This window comes from Crotalus tigris, unplaced genomic scaffold (assembly GCF_016545835.1).
Source record: "Crotalus tigris isolate CLP2741 ecotype Arizona unplaced genomic scaffold, ASM1654583v1 scf7180000018652.200882, whole genome shotgun sequence".
Lineage (NCBI taxonomy): Eukaryota > Metazoa > Chordata > Lepidosauria > Squamata > Viperidae > Crotalus > Crotalus tigris.
Genome location: NW_024097126.1, coordinates 29179 through 56366, shown reverse-complemented (window position 1 = coordinate 56366; position 27188 = coordinate 29179). Strand labels below are relative to the sequence as shown.

The 27188-nt window shown below is 37.6% G+C and overlaps 1 protein-coding gene across 1 annotated transcript in view; it reads right to left on the bottom strand.

Annotated features, from left to right (window-relative positions):
• Positions 1-27188, bottom strand: part of MYO3B (myosin IIIB) — a 176315-nt gene that overhangs the window by 139031 nt on the left and 10096 nt on the right. Inside the window, exons 2-6 of the mRNA XM_039355285.1 lie at positions 19433-19495; positions 18098-18253; positions 8280-8376; positions 4912-5028; positions 3273-3377 (exon numbers count right to left, since the gene is read on the bottom strand). Coding sequence (XP_039211219.1) covers positions 3273-3377; positions 4912-5028; positions 8280-8376; positions 18098-18168 — 390 coding nt within the window. The 5' untranslated portion in view covers positions 18169-18253; positions 19433-19495. The remainder of the gene's footprint in view (positions 1-3272; positions 3378-4911; positions 5029-8279; positions 8377-18097; positions 18254-19432; positions 19496-27188) is intronic.

Below are 27188 nucleotides of genomic sequence, written 5' to 3'. Positions count from 1 at the left end.
ATTAGTTTAGCCCTGTCACTATCCTGATTTCTCATCTCGAGGCACGTTCCATTTTTGTCAATGTCCTTCTAAAATAGAGTGCTGAGAACTGGACATATTTCTCCAGATAAGGTCTGGCTAGTATAGAGATTACATTCTATGACCCAGAAATTATTCTCCTTCTGTTGATGCAGCCTCAGACTGCATTAGCTTTTCAGTCTTCATCATGCCACTGACTCATCTTCAGCTTGTGATTACTAAGGTTATCTAGATTGTTCTCACATATATCACTACCACAAGATATCTCTCCCATCTACAATAAGTGTCTTCTTCTTATTATTTTTTTTAAAAAAGCAAGACCTGAATTCTATAGTGTCATTTGTAAAATTCTTGGAAGCCCTCTTTCAGACTCATCCATTCAGATTATAAAAGTACTGAACATCTATGGCTTAGGACAGATACTGTTCCTCCCCAGACTTACTAGCTCCATACTGATGCAAAGACATGAATGAGAATAGGTGTTGTGTTGAAATATAGAAAGCTGGATTTGCAGGAGTGAGGGGGAGCATTCCAGAAAAATAATAATCCAGATACTTTGTGTGAGAGAAAAAGGGTGAAGACAGCCCCTCCCTAATAGTTCTTAAAGTATGTATTTGATGTTTCCCCGAAAGTAAGACAATGTCTTACATTATTTTTGCCTCCAAAAGAGGCATTAGGTCTTAATTTTGGGGGTGTCTTATATTTTTCATGACACCTGCCTCGCCTTGTGGCAGCGGCACCAACAAAGATTTCGCGAGAAGTTGGAAGGTCTGACTGAACTTTTTTTAGTCTCACAAACTCCGTTTCCCTGCAGCAGAAGAGAAATGTGCCAGAGCTGGAAAGCAGGTTAGCAAAGAAATGCTTTCGGGAAGAGGGAGGAGCTGCGCCGGGAGAAGTGGCAGGAAACGGGGCTGCTGTTTCCAGAAGGGAGAAGGGAGACCCAGGGCAATGCAGGCAGAAAGCAAATGCTGTTCTCTGCTATGCATCCCTGCGCAGAGCTGCTGTGTTCTCTGTTCTCCATAAGACAGGCAACAAAGGGATGGCAGAGGCAGGCAGCCGGGAGAGTTGGCGGAGGACAAAGAGGTGGCAGCTGCGCCCAGGCAGATAATCTGCAGGGTGAAGCTTAAAGAAAGCCCCTCCAGTGGTGCACAGCAGCAGCAGAGCCATTCACTGTCACTCCCCCCTGGCTCCAAAATGGCGGAGAGGGACCAGGCCTATTCCATCCATCTCATCCACCGTAACATGGCAATCCAGCTCGGGAGGGGAGTGAAAGGTTGCCGATCAAGGAATGGCCTGGTTGGGGGGGCCCTGAAGTATTGGTAAGTGGATGCGGGGTGCATGGGGCAGCTCCACCCCCTCCCCCACCTGCCTCACCTCATTGTGGCGGCAGCGGCACGATGTGCCGTGTGGCCTCCTGCCCCATTGCAGCAGCGAGGTGGAACGGAATGGGCAGGGTCCTAACTAGGGCTTATTTTTAGGTAAGACTTATATTAGCTCCCTCAAAAAAATCAAGGTAGGTCTTAGTTTATAGGAGGAGCTTATTTTCGGAGAAGCACAGGTAGCAGAATGCTTCAGTTTGGCAAGATTCAATCTATAGGAACTCTGCTCAGAAGAGTCATTATGTGTCTTTCTTGGTTTTGGGGCCTGACAGGTGTGGTTGTTGCTGAAACAGCGGTACAACCAAGTAACACCAGACCCAACTCACACTGAATCAACTTTCAACAAGTATATTAAAAGAAATCTTGGCTTCAATATTTTTGAAATCAGGCTATAACACATCTGCACTTTTTATGATTCTTGGATGTACACTGCTAGTATGTGCAAATCCTTTGCATGCAGAGACAGCTGAGATATAATTACAAAACAGTCACACAGGTCTTAAAAAGAGATGCAGCTTCTTTATTGATTCTTTTCAGAGATGTAATACAGGAAAATGAGATTAAACCAATAGTCTGGAAAAGCTCTTAATCAAATGGAATCTCAGATACCATTTGAAATATACTGTTATTTACTTTTTATCATACAGATAATTATTATCCATGTAGCAAAAATTATATCTTGAGTACACCCAAACCTGTTTCTTAGTCTGCATATATTTTCATATAAAATATATTCATCAAAGAAATGAATAAAGGATATAAGAAAAATAGTTGAAAAAACCTTAGAGCAATAGCATACATTTATCAATTATCTTCTAATCACCAGTTGCAAATTCCATGGTGGTCATATCACACATTACATAAACCTAAGCTTGTCAAAGAGTGTGTTTTTAAAAGGGCTCCAAATTAAACAGCTTATAAGACGCACATGTTTAGCACAGATATCTGTAGGATAGCCTTGTGGCATAGCAAGATGCTCACTCCTTTCAACTTCATGGAGCTTGCTTCATGAAGGGAAAACCCTGTTTTTGTTATTTTGACAAAAATATCAGATCTTTCAGATGCCTCTGATTTTCAGTTAATACAGGTAGACCTCAACTAGTGACTATAATTGAGACCAGAAACTCTGTCACTAAGCAACATGGTCATGAAAAAAAAAAATATCATATGATTTATGTGCTAACTTACAACAACAGTTCTAGAAGTTCCAGTTGTGGTTGTTAAGGAAATCATACAGTTATTAAGCATGCTGTCACATGACCGCAATTTGAGATTTCATCTTGACTTCCACCTTGACTTTGCTTGTCAGAAGCTTACAGGAAAGGTAAGATCATATGACTGTGGGTTGCTGTGACTGTCGTAAATGTGCACTGGTTGCAAGGCACCCAAATTGAATCATGACCACAGGCTTTCTGAGACAAGCACAAATCAAGGACTGGTCATAAATGTCCTTATTTAGCAGTGTTCATAACTTTGAACAGTTGCTAAACAAATGATCGCTAAGTGAGGATTGCCTGTATTTTTATATTTGTGGATGGTTTTGGTACAGATTTAGTTGGAACAGGTCCAATTAATCACTGAAATGTAAATTAATCATGACTATAATTACCTTTGATTTCAGTGGCTCAATTCTAGATACGACTAATGCTAAAAACAATCTGTTGTATTTTTAAATATACTTTACTTGTAAGAATCTTACATAGAAATTTCTATTACCAGCTATGTTTAAAACACAATTATGACCATGATTCAAAACCTCATTAAATTCTGTACAGCATATTTGACAAAGTTTAATCAATGACAAGTGAAAAAATGCAGCATTTTCCTATGTCGTGCATATAATTGTAAGTATTAAAAAAACAAATGTTTTCTTACCTGGTCTTTATTAAAAGTAATCATGCCTTGGTAAGCAGCATCTGCAGTTGCAAATATGTGGGGTGGGTTGGAGGAACGCTTCACACCATGATAAAGCTTGGAAAACTAAATACGAAATCACACTTGTCAAAACACTGCATATGAACCAGGCAACTGGAAAATACATATCAAAATGCAAAGAAGCAGAACCTCCAACTCCTGCATATGATTTCTCTCTGTCCATAGTAAGCTGTCTTAGATCAAATTATTTGCCAATGCAGATAGATGTCTACTCCAAATGGCAATGCCTTTCCAAAAAAAAAAAAAAAGTTTCTATTTCATCCTTTCACCTGGAAATACCAAAGACTGAACACACACCCTTCTTGTGCCCTTATATTTCTCCCCAACATCCCTTCTATATAGGTAGTCCTCCAGATAGGAGCCTGCCAATTAGGATCATAAGTCAAAAAAATTCCTCAAATGAATGAGACTCAACTTTACAATTTTTTAAAATCAAATTCATTAATTGAATCAAATGGGTTGTTAAATGAACAAAGATCTGTCTTACTATTTCCTCCTATTTGTTAACTGATCACTGCCATTTAACTGAACTCAGAGGTTTTTCCCCCACTGCCACCCATCAGCTGTTTCCAAAGCAGCCTTGGCTCAGGAACTAGTAAATTGCCTCCAAGCAGGGCTTGCAGCCATTGCAATTGCTTTTTTTTTTTTTAATCCGTTGTTGCCAGTAAGCTCAAGAGTCTTCAGCTGCCCAGAGAGGGGTTGGGGAGGTAATTTTCAGAACTCTCAGCTTGCAACAGTAACAGAGATGGAAGGGACCTTTGAGATCATCTACTGCTGTCACAAGAGAGTATTTCTGATTAATGCCTATCCAGTCTCTTCTTAAAAGCTTCCAGTGATGGGGCACCTACAACTTCTGGAGGCAGTTTAAATTTAAAACCTACAAACTACAGTAATATATACTAATCTCCAAAATAAAAGCCAGGAAACAGAACGTTATAGAATGCTTTGTGTAGATAGTTTGCAAGTACTATAAAGTAACCATTTTTTTTTTAAATACTTACAGAAGCAGTTGTAGCACTCCAGTCCCTGGTACAGGCTCGCTCTTGGTTTGGCCATGTGACCAGGGATCCCCCCCCAAAAAAAACCCTTCTGGCTGCAGGAAATTGCATTGGTAACTAGAACAGCACAGAGTTAAAAAATGGCTGCCGCTTCAGAGAGATAGAGAGAGAGAGAGGTGTCCCAAAGATTCTGAGGATGTGGCTCTTTACCCACGCCTTGGTGGAGGCTGATCTGTGTTTCTTCTTTCCTATCCTGGTGTATTTTCTCTCTGGAGCCATTTTTGCTCCTTTGGTGTTGTTTTGTTTCACATTCTTTGTTTTAAATGTTTTTAACACTTTGTATTCAGCAAGCCTTCATGGTACAGTATGTTGAGATATTTTTCCAACGTCCTTTCTTCTTCTTCAACTGTATTATATACGGCAGGGGAAGTATTGGTACAATTTGTTACCCTAACTTAGTATTCTTTATTCAAAAATACATGATTAAGAAGCGCCCTCTATCAATAGCTATTGTTAATAAAGGAAAACAACATGATCACCTGATACAGCATAAATAGTTTGAAAAGGAGCTTCTCTCTTACCTGTGGAGAATATACACTGAGATTTTGGAAGGGGTTTAATGCTATTAAAATATCTCCAACGTAAGTATAGATTTGTAAATCTCCATATCGCTTCTTCAGCTGATAAATAATTGTATCCTGAAAAGATAAGTTTCACAGTTAAATAGTGTTTCTTGGAAATTCACTGTAATAAGCAATAATCTTCAGTATTATTTGTCACTTTTCTCAAATATTAACTTTACTAAATTAAACCATTGCTTACACAATTCAAATATACGTTTATAGCTATACCAAATAAAAAGCAACATGTCTGTCTTGTAAATTTAGGTTATATAGGTAAGAGAAATGAATTCTACATATCACTATTCAAATGTATATTTGGAATATAAAGACACAACAAAAATAATTTTAATTCCACACATGAAGCTAACTTGCTGGTTTCAAAAACAGATTATCTATAATTATTTTTATTTATATATTTATTACAATTGTAACATTTTACTACAGTTCAATTTTAATGAAGACAAAGCAATTTTACATGGCAGTCACTGCTGAAATCTATTTTCACTTACTGTAGTGTATTTTGACAAATCCTAAGCATTAATTTTCTCAACTAAAATTATAAAAAGAAAAACAATGAACTGAGTTACCAAATGTATTGTTTTTCTATCATGATGCTTGTTTGTTCATTTTTATTTGATACATAACTCTTAACAAATGCATGAAACATGAAAAAATCCCCTTCTTAATTTTTATAAATTGTTGCATTGCCTTGATCTAGCAATTCTTAATGTCAATAACAGGAAACAGTTCTTTCATCCCATCCCACCCCATCCCACCTCAAGCAAATGACATTTTCCTTATATAGAGAAGCCTTAAGCATTGCTCTCTTTCCTTTGGTTCACAAAGGAAAAACTGGCTCCTTGCCTACTATAATTAGATGTGAGAAGACCCTCACAGGATTAATTATGAAAGTGGCCGGTATCAGCAAGCAATAGGTTAGGCACGCAATAGGTTGGGCACACAAGTTGGTATCTAAGAGCCAAGTTACTTATGATGGCTGGCAATAGCAGTGTGATTTAAACAGCTGTATATGCAAGGGGTATGGAAGTCTGTCCTTTCTACCCATAATTGCTGCACTTTTTTTTCAGTGGTGGCCCAAAGATATATATAGCACCCCCACTGGGAAAAAAATGACAGACATAGAAATGATCAATTATGTGTAGAAGGCACTCAATTTCTGCTTATTCATGCTGCATTTTTCTTCTTCTACTCTTCCTCACAATTTCTTCTCAAACAAGACTTCATAATCCCTGAATTTCCAGCAATTGTTGTCCATGTTAGCTGGGAATTCTAGAAGTTGTAATCTCAGTAGTATCAAGAGGATGCCATGTTAGGGAAGACTGCTCTCTAAATGAAAGTGTGGGAAGTCAGAGCCCCAGAGAAGGAAATATTAAAAGGGCAGAAAAATATATTTTTCCTCAAAAGGATTTTTAAAAGCAGGAGCCAACTCTGCCCCCAAATCTCTCTATCCCAAACAGGAGCCAGCTCTATACGAATGCAAATGTAAAACCATCAGAAAGTTTGTCAAGACAAAGAGACCTAAAATCTGCATACCCCACCCAAACTCTAGGAGTCATTAGCCCCATCACCAGGGAAGCAGGATATGATAATAGGATTAAACCACAGATATCAAGGCCTAGAAAAACACTCAGAAATAGCCTCAAAGTTCATGCCACAGGAACAGGAAACTATTCCAAACAAAAGGCTAGAGGGTATAAAAACCTACTGCCCGTGTGCTAAGCTCTTCTCATCCTCTCATGCCACAAGGGTTCAGGAATACTAGTACACATTTTGTCTCAGGCAGTTCTCATTCCAACGTCTCCCTCTCAAGAAGGAGGAGGAGGAGGAAGTTTGTTTCAACTGTGAAAGACTGTGGACAGTTCTCTGGGGGAAGCCCCAAAGTGCTTTTTTTCCCAAGAGGCAGCTGGACTTTCTTGTGTTTCTTTTGAAGATGCTTTGCTTCTCATCCAAGAAGCTTCTTCAGCTCTGACTAGATGGTGGGGAGTGGAAGGATTTATATTGCTTGCAGACAGATGGTCATTTGCATTCCTTTAGAGAGTCGAAACCATTTTGGAGGTTTACCTGTGTCCTCAGAAGTGCAAATGTGTGTGAAGCCTTCTTGGTTGCAGGATGTTTTCTGCCCTGTGTCCCTTCACTGTTGAAAACAGGCACAGGCTATTGGGGATGAGTCTGTGCTGTCTGGAGGAAGGGAGATGAACAAGAAGCAGCATGCCAAGGCAGGGAGAAGGAGAAGACAGTGATCACTCTCCTTCCACCTCAGACTGAAGTTTTGAACTTCCTGAAATGAAAAGGAAGTACCAGTAAAGCCGAATCAGAGGGGACATCTGATTTGAGTTTCTGAGATTTACATAGCAAAGCCAGCTCTAGACATTTTGCCACCCTAGGCAAAGTCATATTTTGGTGCCCTCTATGATTTGGCTCATCTTTCAATTTTTTTCTAGGAATCTCAAAAAGGCACCCTTTTGTTTTGTTTTTTCTTTTCAATTTTTGAGTGTTACACTACAGATTTTCAGTCTGAGCATGCTTTGTTTTCCTGTGCACCCTTTTTATCCAATAAGTCATTTTATTTACATCAGCACTCACTGTTTTCATATAGCAATAATTCCTTGAAATTATATTTAACCCTCCAGCAGGCAGGCATATAGGCTCATGGAGTTCTTATTTTTGCTTTTTTATTTGTTTTTCAGAAGTCTTTAATTTTACTGCCCTTAAAATTTAGTGTCCCTAGGCTAGTGTCTACTTGGCCCTAATCTAGAGCAGGCCCTGTTGGGTAGAAATGGTTAATTATATAGTTAGAACTCGATTCAATTAATCTTTCATAGAGGCTGCATTTTAATCTCCCAGCCTAATGTAAGGGTATTTTCTGTCAGTTGGAATCAAAAATTCAGAGGATCTGTATTACTGAACTCTATAAGAACCAGTTTCCCTTACTGGTAGTTAATCATTGCCAACTGGGATATGTTGGGTTCTACCTGGACTGAACTTTGTGGATTAATTGATGAAGTACATTTGTTCCTCTCTTACGATAAGGTTCCTCTTATGATAATGTTCAATCTTTTTTTCTTTTAGTTTAATGTACTGTGGCTTGTTTTTAAGTAAGCTTCCCAGACCCACTACTATATATGAATATATGACTGGAGATTAGAATAATATGATACAAGGTGTTTTTTAAAATTTTGTCAGAACTTTGAATGATCAACTTGATAACAGGATGATATTAATTACACCAGTGACTTAAAGGCAATTACAATTAGTAAGATCACTATTTGTACTGAGAAAGAATCCATCAACTCATCATATCTTACCTCGTCCAAAATTTCAAGGTTTACCAGATCATCATCTGGAGAATATTTGTCAGAAGCTTCAACGTGATATGGTCTGCGATTATGCATTTGTTCATGCCTGTAAAATGGTTGGAGTACCTGTGTGAAAAATATTCTTCCTAAAAAGACATATGAAAAACCCCCTACAATACTTCAAGTTGCAGCTTGTATTTTCCATTGTCTGGAAAATATTTAATGGGGTCATGCCTTCTGAAATATTTTCAGAACTTTACAATGCCATAGTCTTACACACACACACACACACACACTACAATTTGCACAACCTTTTAAAGACATGTATTCCATTGAACCTTTTTTAGCAATCCACCAGGTTATTCATCAATTTTCAATCAAAATAAAATGAATAATATATGTATATATTGTGTCCATCCTGATTATAGCAAATAAAAGTGCAGTCCAAAGCACTTGCCAATGATCTTCACATAAACAGAACCAAATGATAAAAAAATGTATACTTGATTGTTCATTGCAGATGCAAGGTCTTATTTTTTAATGTTATATACTTAAAAAGTTCTTCTCGAGTAATACTAGTACATCTAAAAGATCCCTATGTTTTATCACTGATGTATTAGATTACTATACACACACACACAGGGAACTTATTCTAAATAGAAAATGCTCCAATATTTGATTCACACCAGTGATTACCAGTGGTATAACCCAAAATATCATCAACCCAGGCTACAACCAGAACTCAGGATATTCACCATCATATGTAGCACTTTTTTAGTTAACAAATTCAAAGCCATTCATCTTGAATATAAAATTTACAAATCTCCATCACTTTCACTTTATCTCAGTGTGAGTTAATTTGATATTCATCTGAAGCCATGATTTGCTATATTGTTTTGTCCTCTTCTTCCCCACATCAACTAAATTGTTAGCTTATTTTCTAGATCTACAATAAAAATATATATGTCTTTAACTTGCTACATCGAAATTTGTAAAAGCATCAAGATGTATGACAGTTGAAACGGATACTTTCTTTGCTATGATAGATTAAACTACAATTATGTTTAAACCATTTACTCTCTGCATACAGATGACACCATGCATATCCCATAACTACTGGCTAGCTTGATTACATGGACAAAACACTGTATTTGAAAGTAGAGATTGACTTATTTTGTTCTTCCAGTGTCCAAAGTAGTGAAAATATTTATAATAGCAGTATATTAACATACTAGGTGGCGCAGCATATCTGTTGAGTCCTTCGCGAAAGGAAATAACTTCAGGAGTCATTTGGTAGTTCTCAGGAGCCTCTTTATTGGTGACAATAAAGCTCTGTTACAACACCGAGGCACACAAGCCTCTCTGCTCCTCTTAAAGACAATCCCCGGGCCAAACGGCAACATTTGGCGCGCTTTGCACTTCACGCATGCGCGCGAGTGCTGGCGCCAGCCAGTCTGGTCCCGGGCAGCTTGCAACTGCCCGGGACTGTTGCAACGTCCCAAGCCTGCCTTCTGCAGGCTCAGGACACAACAATATCCATCACAAATGTTCAAATGCTTTCTAGTCTTGCAACCAATATTATCAAAGAGGATCCACTCAGATACAACAACACAACAGCGCAATGTTGGCTTACACTTCTAGTTCCTCAACAACCATCTACAGATTTCCCATGCATAGGACTTCCTGTTTCAGAGTAAATAGTAATCTTATGACACTGGAGCCAATAAAACAAAAAACAAATACAGTAAAATTGCTAGCAATTTTCAAGGTAGTGAAAACTGTGCCGTGTGACAATACATAAACCTTGTTCCAAACATCTTGTTTCCTATATTGATACTGAGGACTGAACTTGGCTAGTGAAAGATATTTTATAATCTGAATTTATGATTTCAGTATGTTTGAGGGCTTCTATAATATTCTTAGTAAAAACAACAGAATCATAGAAAGTATTTAAGAACTTTCTTTAGTTCCCCACATAGATGTTATGAAAACACTAATAAGAAAGGAATTAGATAAAAAGCCATATGAAATTCATTTAAATAATACAATGGATGAAAAGAAATTATGAAATATCAATTGCTGAATTGAAAATAAGTTATGAAATATCAATCCCTGCAAACAAGCAATGTGTGATTTATGTCTTTGTTAAAAAAATTTAAAAATTTGATAACGACCCAGACACAAAGGCTTAGATTTGTTTTTGTCCCAATATGAGTTGTTTGTTATACACAATGTTAAGTTCTGTTCCTTACTTCTAATCTTAATGCTAATTCTATGCTTATCTATTTCCTATTTATTGTCTTACTACCTATCTTACTCTAGGGCCTTCTTATTACTGAAATAACTTTATCTCTATGTTCTATGTCTATATTCTTATCTGTACATTTGTCACTCAGCATTTTCCTATTTTAACTATTTCCTAGCTCTTTGAGTCTTTTTTGTATCCTCAAATCTTAAAACTGTTGCAGTCAAACTCAATCCTTGTGTATTTGGAAATCCCAATTTGAAAACAGGTGAATTTGTCTTTCTACATTCTTTCAGTGGTCATTATTCTAAAGATTGATTATTCTGAAGATTATCAGAGCTGGCAAGCCAGTGTAATATGGTTTGATTCTATGCCACAAATCTAATTGGATAAGATGCTTGGAGTTGTGAAGATCTGGGTAGGAAACATAGGTTCAATACCAGCAAGTATGATATGGGTTCCAAACACAGTTGTCACCAGACTATATATATACATATATATAATCTTAAACTGAAGATCCTTTGCTCCTGATTGAGGAGCAGATGACAGGAAGTGAAAGTGACTTAAGTCAGGGCTTTTCAACCTTTTCACCCATTTTACCACTTTTAGGATATAGCAATATCCGAGTGCCACCAGTTGCCTAGCAAGGTGTCAAAAACTTGATGACCAAAAAAAAAAAAAAAGGAAAAAAGTGATAAAGTACAGATAGTCCTCGACTTACAACAGTTTGCTTAGTGACTGTTCAAAGTTACAATGGCACTGAAAAAAGTGTACTCCAAGCTACAGCTGAGCAAGACACCTACCTGCCCACCTGGCGGTGCTCTTCCTCCTGTCCGAGGTTTTCATTGTTGTGAGCATTTTTGTTGAGGATTGGCAGCGGGGGTGGGGTGGGGGGGTGTTTGGTTTTTATTCCCCCGTCTGCTGGGTGGTTGCAGCAGGTTTGGGTCACTTCACATGACCCTGGGACGCTGTGACCGTCATAAATATGAATCAGTTGCCAAGCATCTGAATGTAAATCACAAGACCCTAGAGATGCTGCAACATTCCAGCTGATCAGCACTTCTTCTGGGCTCAGCAGAAGCGCCAGGATCAGCACTGGGCTCCAGCTGGAGCCTGGCACTGATCCTAGGGCTTCCACTCCCTGTAGCTCCAGCCATCTCTTGCTCAGGCTTGTGCCGTGCTGCCACAAGTTCAGCTCATTCCCCTCCTACCACTTTTCTAGGATGGTCGCGTACCACCTGCCAGGTGCCAATGTACCACAGCTGGTACCCATACCACTGGTTGAAAAGCTCTGACTTAAGTAGTTAAAACCACTTCACATTTGCCCAAGTAACACCACTATTGTGAGAGCTACACTAATAAATTGGTTTTTAAGTGCAATTCAAGCTGCTGGTTGTCCTCTTGTAATCCCTGCATGGCTCAGGGACTAATTATTTGTAGGATCATGTTTTCCCAATGCTTTCTTTTTTGTGCAATGCAATCTAGTAGGGGTTTGAGTCCTTTGAGCCCCAACTTTGAAGAACTGTTGTCACCAGGAGCATGAGGGTGTGTTTTTCCAGTTACCACTCATCCTCTTCAAAAGAACACTCCACTCAAGATCAGATCAGACCAATCCTGATGGCCCTGGCTGTTCCAGAGAGACTTTGGGGATCACTGACAGGTGGATCTCATCTTTGCATTTGGCTATGGATCTTGTTGTGGTAGTTCTCCCTCAATGTGAAGACACAGGAGAAGGTTTTATGTTATTGGTTTTTATTTTATCCTTTATATTCTTTGTAAGCTGCTTACAGCCTATTTTGGAATAGAGGGGTATATAAATTTCAGAAATAAGCTGAGCTACAGATGGGTATTTGTGAATCAAATTGTACTTTTGTCCTACATTTTTACACTAGTACTCCATTTTTCTGCATTGATAGGAACCATTGATAGGAGGTAGAGGCTAGGCTAGCTTAGATGCAAAAGAAGCTACTTCAGTAAATGAAGTGGTCCTGCCTTCCCATACAAATCTACTTTACTTTCTACCATATGTCTTGTTTCCAAAACTTCTGAACAGAGTGATCTATGCTCCTTACAATATCATACTTGTAAAGCTGGACTGATTCGCAACAAATACATGAACTGTACATTTGCCAAAGTATTTTTGTTAACCCACCAAACTGAAAGGGATCCATTTGCTGTTATGACTTAATCACACAGAACAGGACAATAAGCTCATTTGACCTTGGGAAGGTATAAAAATCACAGGGAAGAAGGGGGAAAAATTATCATTTTAGAATCCATCCTTAGTAAATTTCTTTTCTGACTACATTTGGAATATCCAAGAAACATTTTGATGAAGAATTAACATTTTAGTAAATCACAGAAATAAAAATATATAGGCTTTGTTTCTTTCACATCCTCAGCCATGGATATTTTCACCCAATTTCATCAATATCATTCAGTTAGGAATTTTGGTATATTAAAAACTGTTTGTGTACACTTGCATGCATAATTTATTACACAAACCAAGAATTTTTCATTGGATTTCAGTTTTGTATCTCAGACTTGCTTCAGATGTGTTAGAAGGTAGTGAAAACACCAAGACATTTGAAGAAGAAATAGAAAAAATTACCAACATTAGTAACAATAGCACTTAGACGTATATGCTGCTTCATAGCGCTCTGCAGCCCTCTCTAAGTGATTTACAGAGTCAGCATATTGGCCCCAACAATGTGGGTTCTCGTTTTACTGACCTCAGAAGGATGGAAAGCTGAGTCAACCTTGAGCTGGTCAAGATATTAACACAATATCCTTAGTATCTCATCACTTACTGGCTGAAAACAGAAATGTTTTTCTTTTCTAGAAGCCCTGGAAAAATGTCTGCAGCAGCAGGATGCCCATCGAGACTGATTTGGCAGGTGCCCTTGAAAAACTTTAACTTAATGCTTGGATGGTTTACAATCATTGTGTTCGGATTGAGGGCACCTTATATTCACAGCTAATTGCTGACTTGGCTTTCAATTGAACTCCTTTTCTGAATAAACAAACAAAATCTCCTACTGTGTTTTCCTCCTTGGGCAGTGGAAAACATCTACTTTACTTCTAAAGATTTTGAGAAACAAAACCTCTGAGTCAGACATCAGTAAAGCAGAAAGATCTGATATTTATTTATTTTTAAATTGCATTATAGAGCTGGTTTCTGTATTAAATCAGTCCTGTAGTAAGTCCTTTAAATTTTCAAACATTCTGAAGGATTATATAGCTTTCATAAAACAAATGCTATGCTGCCAGTTCTAATAAAATAATAATCATCCTCTTTGTTTTTGAACAAATGAATTTTGTCAGAGAACTCAGGTAAGACTACTGATGAAACCTTATCAAATCATTTTCAAGTAAGAAATTATTTTAATATTGAAAATGTAAAAAAATCAGAAAGATACCAGGGTTTTACTCAGAATAGCTATACTGAGATGGAATACAGCATTTTTTTAACTCTCTGTCCCCCTGTTGGTTTCATTAGCCACCGTGTGGCAATGTACCTTACCCCAGAATGAAACACTAGCTTGTTCTAAGCAACTTCATACAACTGAATGCTGCAATAATTTATCAATATTGGACCCCTGTCTGGGAGTTGGCATGTAGTCCTGAGACAACTTGAGTGGGCCAACCAGATGGCAATAAGAAACAAGGTAGATAGAGCCTCCAGGTTCTTTCCAAGCCCCTCACCAGCAGTGCCCATAGGAGGTGTCTGTATTTTCTTCTGTGTAGCCAAATAAAGTAACCTGTTTCACTGTGGCTAATTAGAGTATGCATAGAAAAAGAGAGTATAAGGATGAAGTATATATGATGCCTTGTCCATGTATATATGTATGTGTGACAGTATAATCAAGATAGGATCATATATGTTGCCCTTGCATATGCATGTATCTATGCGGTGGTCTAATTAGAATGAGGGTATATATAATCTTGGTGTTTGCAAGTTGTGTATGTATGTCAGAATCTAATCTGGATGAGTGTATATGTATCGTGGCTATTTGTTTCTACTCCCCCCTTTTCTTGTGTCTATAGGTATTAGTATGGACATGTCCACTGTCCATACTGAAGGATGGCCTATGCATGCTCCATTCCAGGTGTAAAGGAGCTTAGAATGGAATTGTCGGAAACATTCTCCCATAGAATCAATCAATCGCACTGAGGGATTGTTCCCTGGATTTTTTTTTCTCCCAGCCCCCAGCCTAATCCAGCCCTTTTTTTAACTTGATCTTTCTTTTCCCAGCTTCTCCCACCCATTAAAATTGCCTCGTCTCTGTTTTACTTTTAGAGAATTACCTACTGACAATAGTCTAAGGTTCCCTTACATAATTTATTTCTAATATTCCATTGAGTTGGAAAAACTAAAAAAGATTTGTTCAAATCAATACCTATGCAAATCTGTGTTTCAATACAAAAAAAAAAAAAAAAAAAGAACTTGGTTCACTTCTAATCAGTGCCAGCCCCATATGTAGTGACACCTGGAGATCTGTTCAGATGGATAATAATGATGCATGCTTCTACGGTAATATTTTTTCTCTCAAGTATTGGTGTTTCTACCACTCTTTTCTTCTTATGCTTTTATATATAGAACAAAAAGGTTCATACATTGCTTTTTCAGCTGCTGTTGAACTCCATCAGCATGGCCATTACTACCGGTAGCTGTTCCAATACCTGGAAATTTACACTTGGTTTATTCATGTTATAAGGGGGCTTCTGGTTTGGCATATATTAGTTCAGCAAACAACAGAACCATTTACTACTTGTACTAAATACAGTGGAACACACTAATGTCACTGATGATACATATCTGTGTGGTTGATACAGAGCTTTATGGGAGAGATAAATTATATGTTGTAATGAAATGGACCTCAAATGTAATAAAACTAAAATAAAATCAAAAGTGGAACCATTGGAAGGCATAACAAAGACACTCATTATTTAGGGCACAATTGTTCTTGTACTGGCTTGTCTTCCCAATCAATTGTTCCTTTCAAGTGGCCATATTTTATTAGTTCCTTATTACATTGAAGGTATTATCCTGTCACAGTTTTCCCATCTAGCACCCAATGCATACATTTCCTTTTCTCTCTGAAGATTAACAGAACAACTTTCAAACAGACATAGAAATAACTGATCCACATTCCTCTTTTTGTCACTGGGAGAACATAAACAGAAATAATGAGAATTCTTGAAACAGTGGGAAGAATTGGGCTTGTGACCTCTATTACAGCAAAAGTGCTGCATTTTCAATATGATCATCTATTCTAGCCCATCAACCTACTAAGAATCCTACTGCTTGGAGTACTTTCTGCAAGCATCATAATTACAATGCTGGCAACAACTTTAACTGCTATATCTCACACGCCATGACTATATTATCCCCTTTCTACTCTCTTCCTAGAGAGCCAATGTAGTGAAGGTGCTGGCCTAGAAACCAAAACACCATGAATTCTTGTCCCACCTTAGGCACGAAAGCTGGCTGGGTGACCTTGGGCCAATCACGCTCTCTCAGCCCAGCCTACCTCACAGAGTTGTTGTGGGGAAAATAGGAGAAAGGAGTATTAGATATTTTTGCCCACTTATATATAAAAAGGCAAGATAAAAATATAATAATAGTAAGGAATATTATAATTATTAGCAATAACAATGTTGTCACACTTAAAAATGGTAGCTTCCGTGCTCACAATTAAGTTTTCCAGCATGCTATTTCCTCCCCCCTCCCCAATATTTGCCCAGATGATCTCTGGAAGAAAGTACATATTAAAAAAAATCACCCTTGGTTCTGCATGCCCGACCTTTTGTGTTCCAGCAGATGTTCTTGGCTTATTTTGGAGGTTACCTGCAAACTCTATCAGAATATATAGGAGAAATTTCAAAAAGACTTGCAGCACTTTGCTTTCAAATTCAAATTGAAACTGTTATAAAATGCTATCTCTACAATTCCTTGTTAGTGGCAGGCTGGTTTTCTAAAAAGCTGTCTAATTATAAACAGCCTACACTAGACTTAATCTGGTACCCTCCCTCCCTATCCTCACATCCAGAGTAAAAGAGTGATACCCTTGCATTGTAATCTAAAATGATAGAATTTCATTCTACATCATGAATAGGCCAACTTATACAAACTGAGTTTTATTCCACTTTATATCAGAAGATATTTCTTACAGTTACCAAATTCTCATACTATGAGAATTGTAACAAAACAAAACAAAATAAAAAAATCCAACCTCATAGAAATAGTAACTACTAGAAGGAAGAAAATGTGCACACAGCACCCTTGCAGCAAAGCAAAACAACAACAGAAACAACAAGAAAAGATTCATTTAGGCTCTTACTTTAGAAAAATCTACAGGCCAATTTCTCCTTATCAGCCTCACTTTATAAATTACATTTATTACTGTATATTTACATTTCTGCATTAAGGCTTTTGGTTTTGAAAAAGCCAAGTTATAGTGCTTGAACACACGCACACATTTTTATAACTTATGAGTCATGGCATTTAATTTTCTTCATCGGCATTAGTAGGTATTTATTTACAATAATGCTTTATAGCTTATCTAGCACTAGATAAATTTCATATTGCAAAATCTCTGCTAAGCAGAAACAGTGTGTGTTCATTTGCATTTAAATTTACTTTGAAAATAGTGAAATTCTGCCACCCTATGGACGGCACAAAATCAAGCAATGCTTCCTATGCTGGCTTTCAAATTATTTGGAAAAGAAGTCATTCTTAATGGATATAGAATATAAGGCTTTATAGAAATATAGCTGGCGATACTAAGACATAGGTTTAAAAAAAATAATTGCAGCTTTCCAAACAATGACTAAACAAACCATATTGTTTTTACATTTCTAATATGTCATCACTAACACTTTTATTATTCACACAATAAAAATCATAAAGCAAGAACATGTATCCTGTTTACATTTCTTTTACTGATTAACGAACACTTGAGTGCAGGTGTAAGAACAACCATTATGTGAAGTTCCCATTATTGCTGAATGCATTTAAAAGAGACAAATAAAAAAAGTGTAAATATTCTAGTTTTATGAGCTGTACCAACTATCATGAAGAGCTTATTTAATCCTAAGAAAAATCCTATTCTACATATAAGGCATAGGTGTCTGTTTTTAATCATGATGGCATTAAAATGATGAAATATGTTCAATAACATAATACGAGCTAGACTCTTTTAACTTTGCAACTTGATGGTGTAGACAAGAATGTAAGGGCAGGTCACAGCACACACTGCATTCCTTGCCCCCCTCCTATTCCTAGGGATGCCTAAGATAAGGACATACTTAATAACCAAATTATCCACAATGGACTTCAGAAGGGGAGGGCTATCCCCAAGTTTACTGAGATGCTTTTCACCATGTCACAGGAATCAGGATAAGCCTCATTTCATTATGCACATGACAACGCAACTTCATTCATATCAATTTTATATACAGAGAACTCAAGTGGGACAAAAACTCAAATCATTTTATACATTTATTTATAATATATGCATGCATTATAGTAAGAAGTCCTTGAGTTTTATAGGAGGAAATCTGAGGAATTAGATAGTACCTTGTCTTGGCCACAAAACCTAATTTTTGCTGTGCCTGAATCAGGTTGCTCAACTGCTTTTGGAGTGCCATATCTTTACCATGGGCCTGTCGTATGAAGGGATGTTCTAAAAGATGAGTGACTGATGGACGTTTTTCAAAATCCTTAATTAGACACCTGAAAAATACAGTAATCAGATTATTCAGATAGATACACATAGCTCTGGTATAAATTTTTACCACCTGCCTAGTTATATACTTAATTCTGGGTCTTAGGTAATTTTTGAATTTGGCTTCAGCTATATATTGGACTGTCTTGTATGCGAGAATAAATCTGACCTTCATCCTGATAATATCATTAAAGTTAGCATATTTCAACACTAAATGTGAAAGTGCAAATCTGCTAATTAATTGACTTTAATGGACAGCACATTCATTTTCTCTACAATAATAGTTTATCCTGACTTTGCAAATCCTCACATTTATTTATTTTTTTAAAAAAATTATATAGCCACTTTTCTCATACCAAACTCTGGACCTTCTTCATACTTAATGTAATTAAACTGAATTTATCAATATTGGTTATGAAAAAAAAATAACTTACCTGGATAGTTGGGCAACAAAAACAATCCATTTCAAAAGTTCAACAAATGATCAGTATTAAGTGTAAATGTACAGTGTTCTACCTTTACATATCATCTAAATAATATACAGTATTAATGACAAAAGGCAAAAGATACATCACCAAGCTCAGCCTCAATCATTGTTAAAGAATATAAACACATAATTCCTACAATTATCCATCAGTAATGTCTGTCGGTCTGAGGAACTTCCATATTTTTTATTTCCTCAAAAAAAAAATCAATTTCAAAGCTCTTCTGAAAATTTCAAGAACAAACCGCCTGGGAAATGATGTCTTTTACAAATGCTCATGAGATACTGCTTCTCTTGGACCTGGAGCTTCCTGATATAAAAACTAAAACAATAAAACCTACTATCTAAAATCTAGCCACCTCCACAGAGATTTAAATACCACTCACAGCCTCCAATAAAAATAAATCCATCATTTGGTTTGTATGGTTCTGGTTCCTTTTATTTCTCTACTCATGTTTTTTTTTTATTTGTATGTCACTGTTTCAGTATTTTTTTTAAAAAAATGCTCATCAGTCTCTAGAAATATATAACCTCTCTCATAGAAAATCTGGTAAAATTAGAATATGTCAAAGCAAAATAAAAAAGTATAAACTGTTTTAAAATGCTTTGTTTATAATGAAATTATTGATGGTTCAAAGCAGATCTTTAAAAGTAAACTGAATTAATTAGAAAAATGTTGTTATATACATTTACCATGACTCACCTCTGTAAACTGGCTGGAATTCCAAGGCTCACTCTGCTTTGGAAACGCTTCCAGCCTGTGATTCTGTGATGGAAAGGAAAGAATCTCTATATATCCTGTTGCCTTTCCTTCATCATCCAAAGAACTCCCTCTAGTGGGACCCTCGGGATGAGTTTTTTCTGCCATCCCCTGTTAGGAACATCATTCCCCCTGAACTGGGATTAGCCCTAATCCTAGTGGCTTTCCAGAAATCTCTTAAAACATGCCTTTTTTTTAGCACACTAGGGGATCCTTGAGTTTTAGGGAGTCTGCAAGATGATTCTGCTATATGTGATATCTTGGAGCATTCTCTCATGATCTTATTTATATTTTATATCAATTGTTTGTCATGGTTATTTAAGATTTGTTTTAATTATTAGCTTTATTGTATGCCATGCAGAGTCACGTCAGAGAGATCGGTGGATATGTAAAATGAAAAAAATAAATAGTTCATGTCTCAGTCCACATGTAGAACAATCCTTTTGTCACAACTATATGAGTAATCATTTGATGGGGATTGCAACTTTCTGGCAGTAATCCACTAGCCAGCCCTAGTTGCACACAAGAGATAAATATCAAAATCAGTGGATCCAGAGAAACTTTTATGGCTTAGAGAAATAGGAAAAACTTACGGGAAAACTCTAAAAATACCCCCCCCCCCCCGGACTAAACAGAACTGGATAGAGTCACTCCAGAAATCTGACTCTTAGAAGGAGGATCCAGAAGGAATGCAAATGAAAGGGAGAATCCCGAAAAAAGAAAAGGGATAGCTAGCTAGCTAGTTGGCATAATAAATTTGCTCTGATAGGTCTGATTTCTTTATTGCATAAACAAATACACATCTTAGGTGCCCACATGACAAAGATAACCAACTAGGAGTGGTTATTGCCATTATGATTAATTGTCGCTATTGTGTAGTTGTCTTGCTGTCAAGCGCTTGGGAAATCAGGAGATTCAGGCAGTTCAAATGAGTATAAAGATTTGTTGAAAGCTTAAACTCTCTATAAGAATCTGGCCAACTGACTGTTAAGGGAAATGCGGGAAAGATAAGAGAGGCATTCAAAGTGGGCTGGACTTAGATCTCTTGCAGATGTGAAGGGACTCATGACTTTTACTTATCCCTCAGGCTCAGCCTGGTCATCTCCTACACTTGTCTCCTGAATATAGTTGGTAACGACTAGTGGAATAAAATCTGCAGGGACTTCTTTACCTTTTTTTACCTGAATATAAAACTAGCAGCCTGCCTTTCCAATTCCCATTAAATAACCAGTTTTTGTACAGACCTGAAATTGCCCATTTTAAAATGATGGAATCCTTGCTTCTAAAAAGGGGCAAGAAGCTTCCTCATGCTTATTAGTCATGCAAGAAAAAGAATATTATAACTAGCAAGGTTGACTCAGCCTTCCATCCTTCCGGGGTAGGTAAAATGAGGACCCAGATTGTTGGGGGCAATGTAAATATATATATATACATTGCTTACTGGTGTACACCGCTTAGAGAGTGCTTGCACTTAAAGCGGTATATAAGTCTCATAAATAAATAAATAAATAGCTGTCACAACTTACATGGTGAAATGGTTTATTAACTAGCAGCTGCATAACTGAATAACCGCAATATAAAAAGCAAAAATAAGCAAATCAAGTCCCTGAATAGAGCTCATTAGATTTCAAGGAACATAGTTCCAGGACATTTTCCCACTGATAGATCACCAACATTCTGATGTGGCATAGTGCAGGACAATTTTCATGATATGCTCTAGCGTTTATATACGCTGGCTATTAGTTATCTGGTTAAAAGTTAGGCTCCGCCCCCTTTGTCTCAAAATATGTTGGACTTTAAAAAAAAAGAAAATAATGGATTATTTTAATTTAAGGAAACTACTTTGCTGTTATCATGGACATCAGAAATATGATTAATATGACATTAAAACTATGATTAGAATGAGATTCAGCGAAACAGCAACGTACTCTGGAGCCAAACTACCTTTACACAGAACCACTGAACTTAGTCAGACTTGCCCAACTAAGTGCACATATGAACAATCAGTCTGAGAACCTCTGTGACAAGTTCAGATGTGCCCACCATCCCAAATGCCTTCATTAAGTGCATATGTTGTTTGTGAGACTGCCTCTCCCTTAGAGGAGGCAAGCTCCAAGTCCCTTCCGAGTGTTCCTGTATTCCTCTACTGTCTGTTTCCATAGAGATTAATATTAAAAACCAGTTCTAGCTTGGATACATATCCCAATAAAAAGCACAAAAAACTATCCCTTTTCCCAACGATTTGAACATAGTTCTCCCACTAGAACTAACCACTTAAGAACCATATATTAGAATTCATAATTGATGGCTAACATCTCAGTACAAAATGTGCACCTATTAGCTTACTTCTAAGATTCTTTTGGATGGGCCAGGAATTAAGGGTTATTTCAGGGACCTTTTTGTTTATTTTTTGGCTTACTGGAAGCTGCTCGGAGTTGTAATATGCAAGCTGGGCAGCTGCATCATTTTTTTATAATAATAAATAAAATACTTTGTTTCTTGGTGTATATGCTTGCCAATCTGCACAGAGGTTCTGAAAGGCCCATGATTTGTATGTCCATGAATCAAGGCTTATACAAATCAAAGAAACATGGGAAATTGTGGTTTTCACTGTTATTTCTTATACACGTTTTCTAAAGCAAGGGAAAAGTGCAAGGAACAGCAGTTCTATGTTGTTCTCCCAAGTTCTTTGACAAGAGCCAAATGCATAGTTTCTCATCATCGATTTTCCCGCCTATGTAGTCCTCTTCCACAGAATTTAGGGGAGATCATTACAGTGAGGGTAAACCCCAGTTTTCTAGTTTTATTTAATTCATTCCCATTGCAGTGAAATTGTTGGAAACTTTCTGTGGAGTCCATCTTGCTGTCACAGGCTAAGGAACTCTGAAATAAAGGAAACTTGTTTCTTTCTGCTTGAATTCTGCAGCACATTTCAGTGACACGAAATAACTTGGCTTGGAAAGCAGTATTTGCCACTCACAGCTCTATGTTTCCTACTAAAGTACAAGGGCACCAATCTCTGCTTGTCGTAACATAGACTTATTTCCCTCATAAAGCTACTTTGGGTTTGGAGTAGCTTATATGTTGCAGGGAGATAGTTGTATCTTTGCCAAAAGTATTACCCTCAAGATAACAGAATAACAGAAAGGGACCTTGACGGTCTTCTAGTCTAACCTCTTGCCCCATAAAGACAATTTATGTGGGAGGGTTTAATGGAATTTCTGAGGAAAATGTAGAATATCAAGACTTATGATTCCAAACTTTTTCTCTGTTTATGGCATTTCATCAGAGAATAATCACTTAAGGACAAAATAATAGTCCTGTTCAAATCAAAAATCCATTTAGACTATAATCTTCTTTCACACAAAAACTGCATTGTAAGGCAATATTTTCTCCTCTAACTCAATTAATATTCAAAGGCATTCTGTTCCATGGCCCATCCAAGAAAGCCTAATTAATCCAGTACACATTGTTACACAACAGTTCGCATATTGCTATTCATATACTGTACAGCAGATCCAACAAGACTTCAAAAATATACCCTCATTCCCTAACAAATGTCCTTCTCCAGGTTCTAGCTATATAATCTATACCAGAGATCCCCAACCTTTTGGGCACCAGGGACCGGTTCCATGGAGAAAGATTTTTCTGCGGACTGGAGAGTGCACGGTTTTGCATGCTGCCTGCATCCCACGGATGGGGCTTTGCTTGTTTGTGTGGACCAGTTGCTGGCATGCTGTGGCCTGGCACCGGTCCACAAACCGGATGGTAATAGATCAGGAAAAATCCATTCATAAGTTGATTGAGCCAAGTTCCTTTTCAGTAAATACAAGGGCTAAGTTGCTGTCACACACGCCTAAAGTTGCAAGAAAGGGAAGAAGCAAGAAAGGGATACTCCAAATCAGGAAATATAAGAAAATAACGATGGAAGGGGAAAAAACTATGCCATACTTCCTATCCTGATTTGGTGTTACCTTCATCAACGGAAGACCTCAAAAACCTTTTATTCTGATATATATTACTGATTCTGTCTGTGGTGCCTTTTATGTATGGGAGGAGGGCTTTGCCGTTTTCTTGTTCTTTGTCTTGGATTTTAGTGGGGGTTTCTTTTTGGATTAGGTTTGTAATCTTATTTCTATGGAATCCATTGGATGTTAGTACATTGGTGAGAGTGTGTAGTTCGGGTTTTAGGTGTTGTTCGTCAGCTAAGCGTTTTGTTCTGGAGATGAGTGTCTTGGCTACAGAGTTGATCTGTGCTGGGTGGTGGTGTGAGAGAGCGTGCAGATAGCGGTTTGTGTGTGTTTTCTTCTGGTAGATGGTGTGTCCTAGGGATACAGAATCAGTAAGATCCTCCATAAACACAACATCAAAACAGCATTCTGCACAAACAGAAAAATATCCACCATCCTTAGAAACCCCAAAGATAAAATTGAATTAGAAAATCAAGGAGTATACGAAATCCCATGCACCACTTGTCCCACCACATACATCGGACAAACCAACAGAAGAATAAGTGCACGCATTGAAGAACATAAGAACTCAGTCAAAAAAGAGGAACCAACATCTTCCCTGGTCCAACACCTTAAAGCCACAGGACATGAAATTGACTTTAAAAATACCAGAACCATTGCCAAAAGTGAACATTTTAATAACAGAATAATCAGAGAAGCCATCGAGATAGAAAAACGCCCACACAGCATGAACAAGCGAGATGATACCTCCCGCCTACCAGCCATTTGGAAACCCGCCCTTATTGACAAACGACTCCCTAACACAAAAAATGATACCAGACCCACACTCACAAAAACCACACAGGATGTCACCACCACACATCCACGCAAAAAACAAACCCAAAGCCACACCGATGACAAGGCACGACCACAAACCAGAAGCCAGACCACAGCTGCATCATTAGCCACTTTAAACCCCTCCAATCCATACATGAAGCAAACTGACACCCTCCATGAAGAGGAGGCACGACCATGAACGCAAAGCCAAGGAATAGCAAGGCAGCCCAAAATCTTAAACCCCTCTGCACTCAGACTAACCTGAGCACAACCAAACAGAACATTCCCCCAGCCAATCAGAGCACAGCCAAGCCCCTAACCATTCAGAACACACCTCCACCCAATCAGAACACAGCCAAGCTCCCACCCAATCAGTTCATACCCCCACTGGCAGTTAAAAGGAAGAAACAGCTAAGACCACACATTGCTGCTCGAGGCACGAAGCTGAAAGCACCAGCCTGAAGATGACGAATGGGACTTCGTCGAAACGTCGCCAAGACACTTCCAATTTTACGTGGGAGAAAACCCGAACAACCAAAGACATATATATATATATATATATATATATATATATATATATATATATATATATATATATATAATATAGCATTCATCCACCATTTGGCAAAAAAAAAAAAAGAGAGAGATAGGTCTCCAAGTAAAATGCATTTGGAATGCTTCTAAGACTTAAGGTTTGCCCCATGTTTGCCATTTCCATGCCCGAGTCCTTTGTTGATCCACACTCTTCTGCAACTCCAACTGTCTTTCAAACTGTACCCTGCATGTTGCATTACAGCCTGGGACTCTCTAAAAGGAAAGTGGGTGTGCACTGCAGATGAATGAGGTTGGAACCTCCCAGCTAAACATTTGTGCCTGTTATTGCCCTATTTTTTTCCCTGCCTGCAAATGTGGGAAGCAAGCGCAAAAACATTTCCCAAAGCATTCCTTTTCCTAAGGGTGAAAAAAAAAATTAGGCTGAACCATATATATTTCAGGGCAGTAATCACTTAGGTACAACATATGATTATTATTAATATGTCCCATTGCTGTGGTGGGAAAAACCTCTTTGTGGTAGGGCTCAGTAATTTTATACAACAACCTCTTGGTTCAATCACAGAATTTTACAGTGGATCTTAATGACATCTATTTGTATTTCTCCTATATTTTTCCATACTGCTTCTCTTATTGTACATTTACAGAAAGTCTGTTAAGGAGAGAATGAAAGGATAGCTTAAAATTGCCTTTCAACTAGAAATTGCCCTTCAAAGATGGGATAATAGCATTAGGAGCTATTGATCCAGAAGTATCCTTAAAGACCCAGTTTTCTTGCAAACAATAGTTGGGCTGCCAAAACAATTGGACATTCTTCTATATTGGGAAAAACTTAACATGTATTTTTGCATGTCCCTTGGCTTGTTTTTTTTTTTTTTTTTTTGGTTTGGGAAATAAAGTCTTCCTATTGAACATATGGAATTTATTGCAATGTAAAAATACCAACGCTGATAATAAACATACCACTAAACTCAATGAAAGTGATCATGGAAAGAAACACAATAGTGTGTGGGGGCCACCCAAGCTACATTTTAAGCTATTACTTCAGTAAATATTGGATTAATTTATAGAAGAGTTCACCGTTGACCATTCTCTTTATTAGGACCAATTAAAATGCTGCAATAGCAAGAATGTACTGTCTTCATATTTTCATATTAATATTCCATTGACTGATTTATTGAACTTTTGTGACCACCTTTCTCATCCCAATAATCAATAAAAACAAAAACATGTTGGGGGGGATGTATTTATCAGGCTGCTCTGATCACGAAGGTTTTTGCTTATTCTAGAAATAATTATGAAATGATATGACAGGCTAATAGCACTCTCTCCCTACCTTCACATCTGGACGTCACTGGATTGAGAGATACTGCTATACATAATAAAATATACTGAAAAAAACAAACTCAATAAATGCTAGTCTTGAGGAAAATCAACCTATAACCTAATTTTTAAATCAAGTACCTTCCATTATGCTTTTATAACTGAAAATTAATCCCCAGAATTCATTAGTATCACTACATTAAACAGGTTGCTGCCGTTTGTTAGATTACCAAAATCTAGCATGCTAATTCCTGCCACAAAATTATAGGCAAAGACGAAACATTTGTGAGGCAAGAACAAGGTATACTAGCTCTGATTCAGAGCCACTTCTGAGCATTTTCATGGGCAGCTTGCATCAGGATGATAACATTGTGTGTATCGCTCTGCCTCCAAGAATTTTGCATTTTGTCATTTTGCAACTAGCAAATCAGAAGGCTGAAAGGGGAAGCTATTCATCAATAGTCAGATGTGAACAAATATTTACAAATGAATAAATGGACAGAAATAGATGTTACAACCATAGCAAAAATGGTGGCTTATCTTGTCAGAAACAGTCCACCTATGTAAACAAACCAGAAAGCATTGTGGTCCTAAGCTCATGTTTGCATTTATTTCTTAAAACTGAGAAAGGTTTATCTGAGGCACCGACTGAGAGCCTGCTTGCTATAATGATTTAAGGCATTAGACCTTAATCAGGAGACTATGAATTCTAGGCGTGCCTTAGACTCAAAGCCAGCTGGGTGACCTTGGGTCAGTCTCTCAGTCCTAGGAAGGAAGGAAGGAAGGAAGGAAGGAAGGAAGGAAGGAAGGAAGGAAGGAAGGAAGGAAGGAAGGAAGGAAGGAAGGAAGGAAGGAAGGAAGCTAGGGCAAATCATTTCTGAAAACCCTTGCCAAGAAAATTGCAGGAACTTGTCCAGGCACTGTCCAAGAATTGGACCTGATTGAATGGAAAGGGGGGGGAGGCACAGATAGGTGACTGCCCAATCCACAAGTGAAGTCCAACAGTCTTCAATTGCTAGAAAAGCATGCCGGCATTA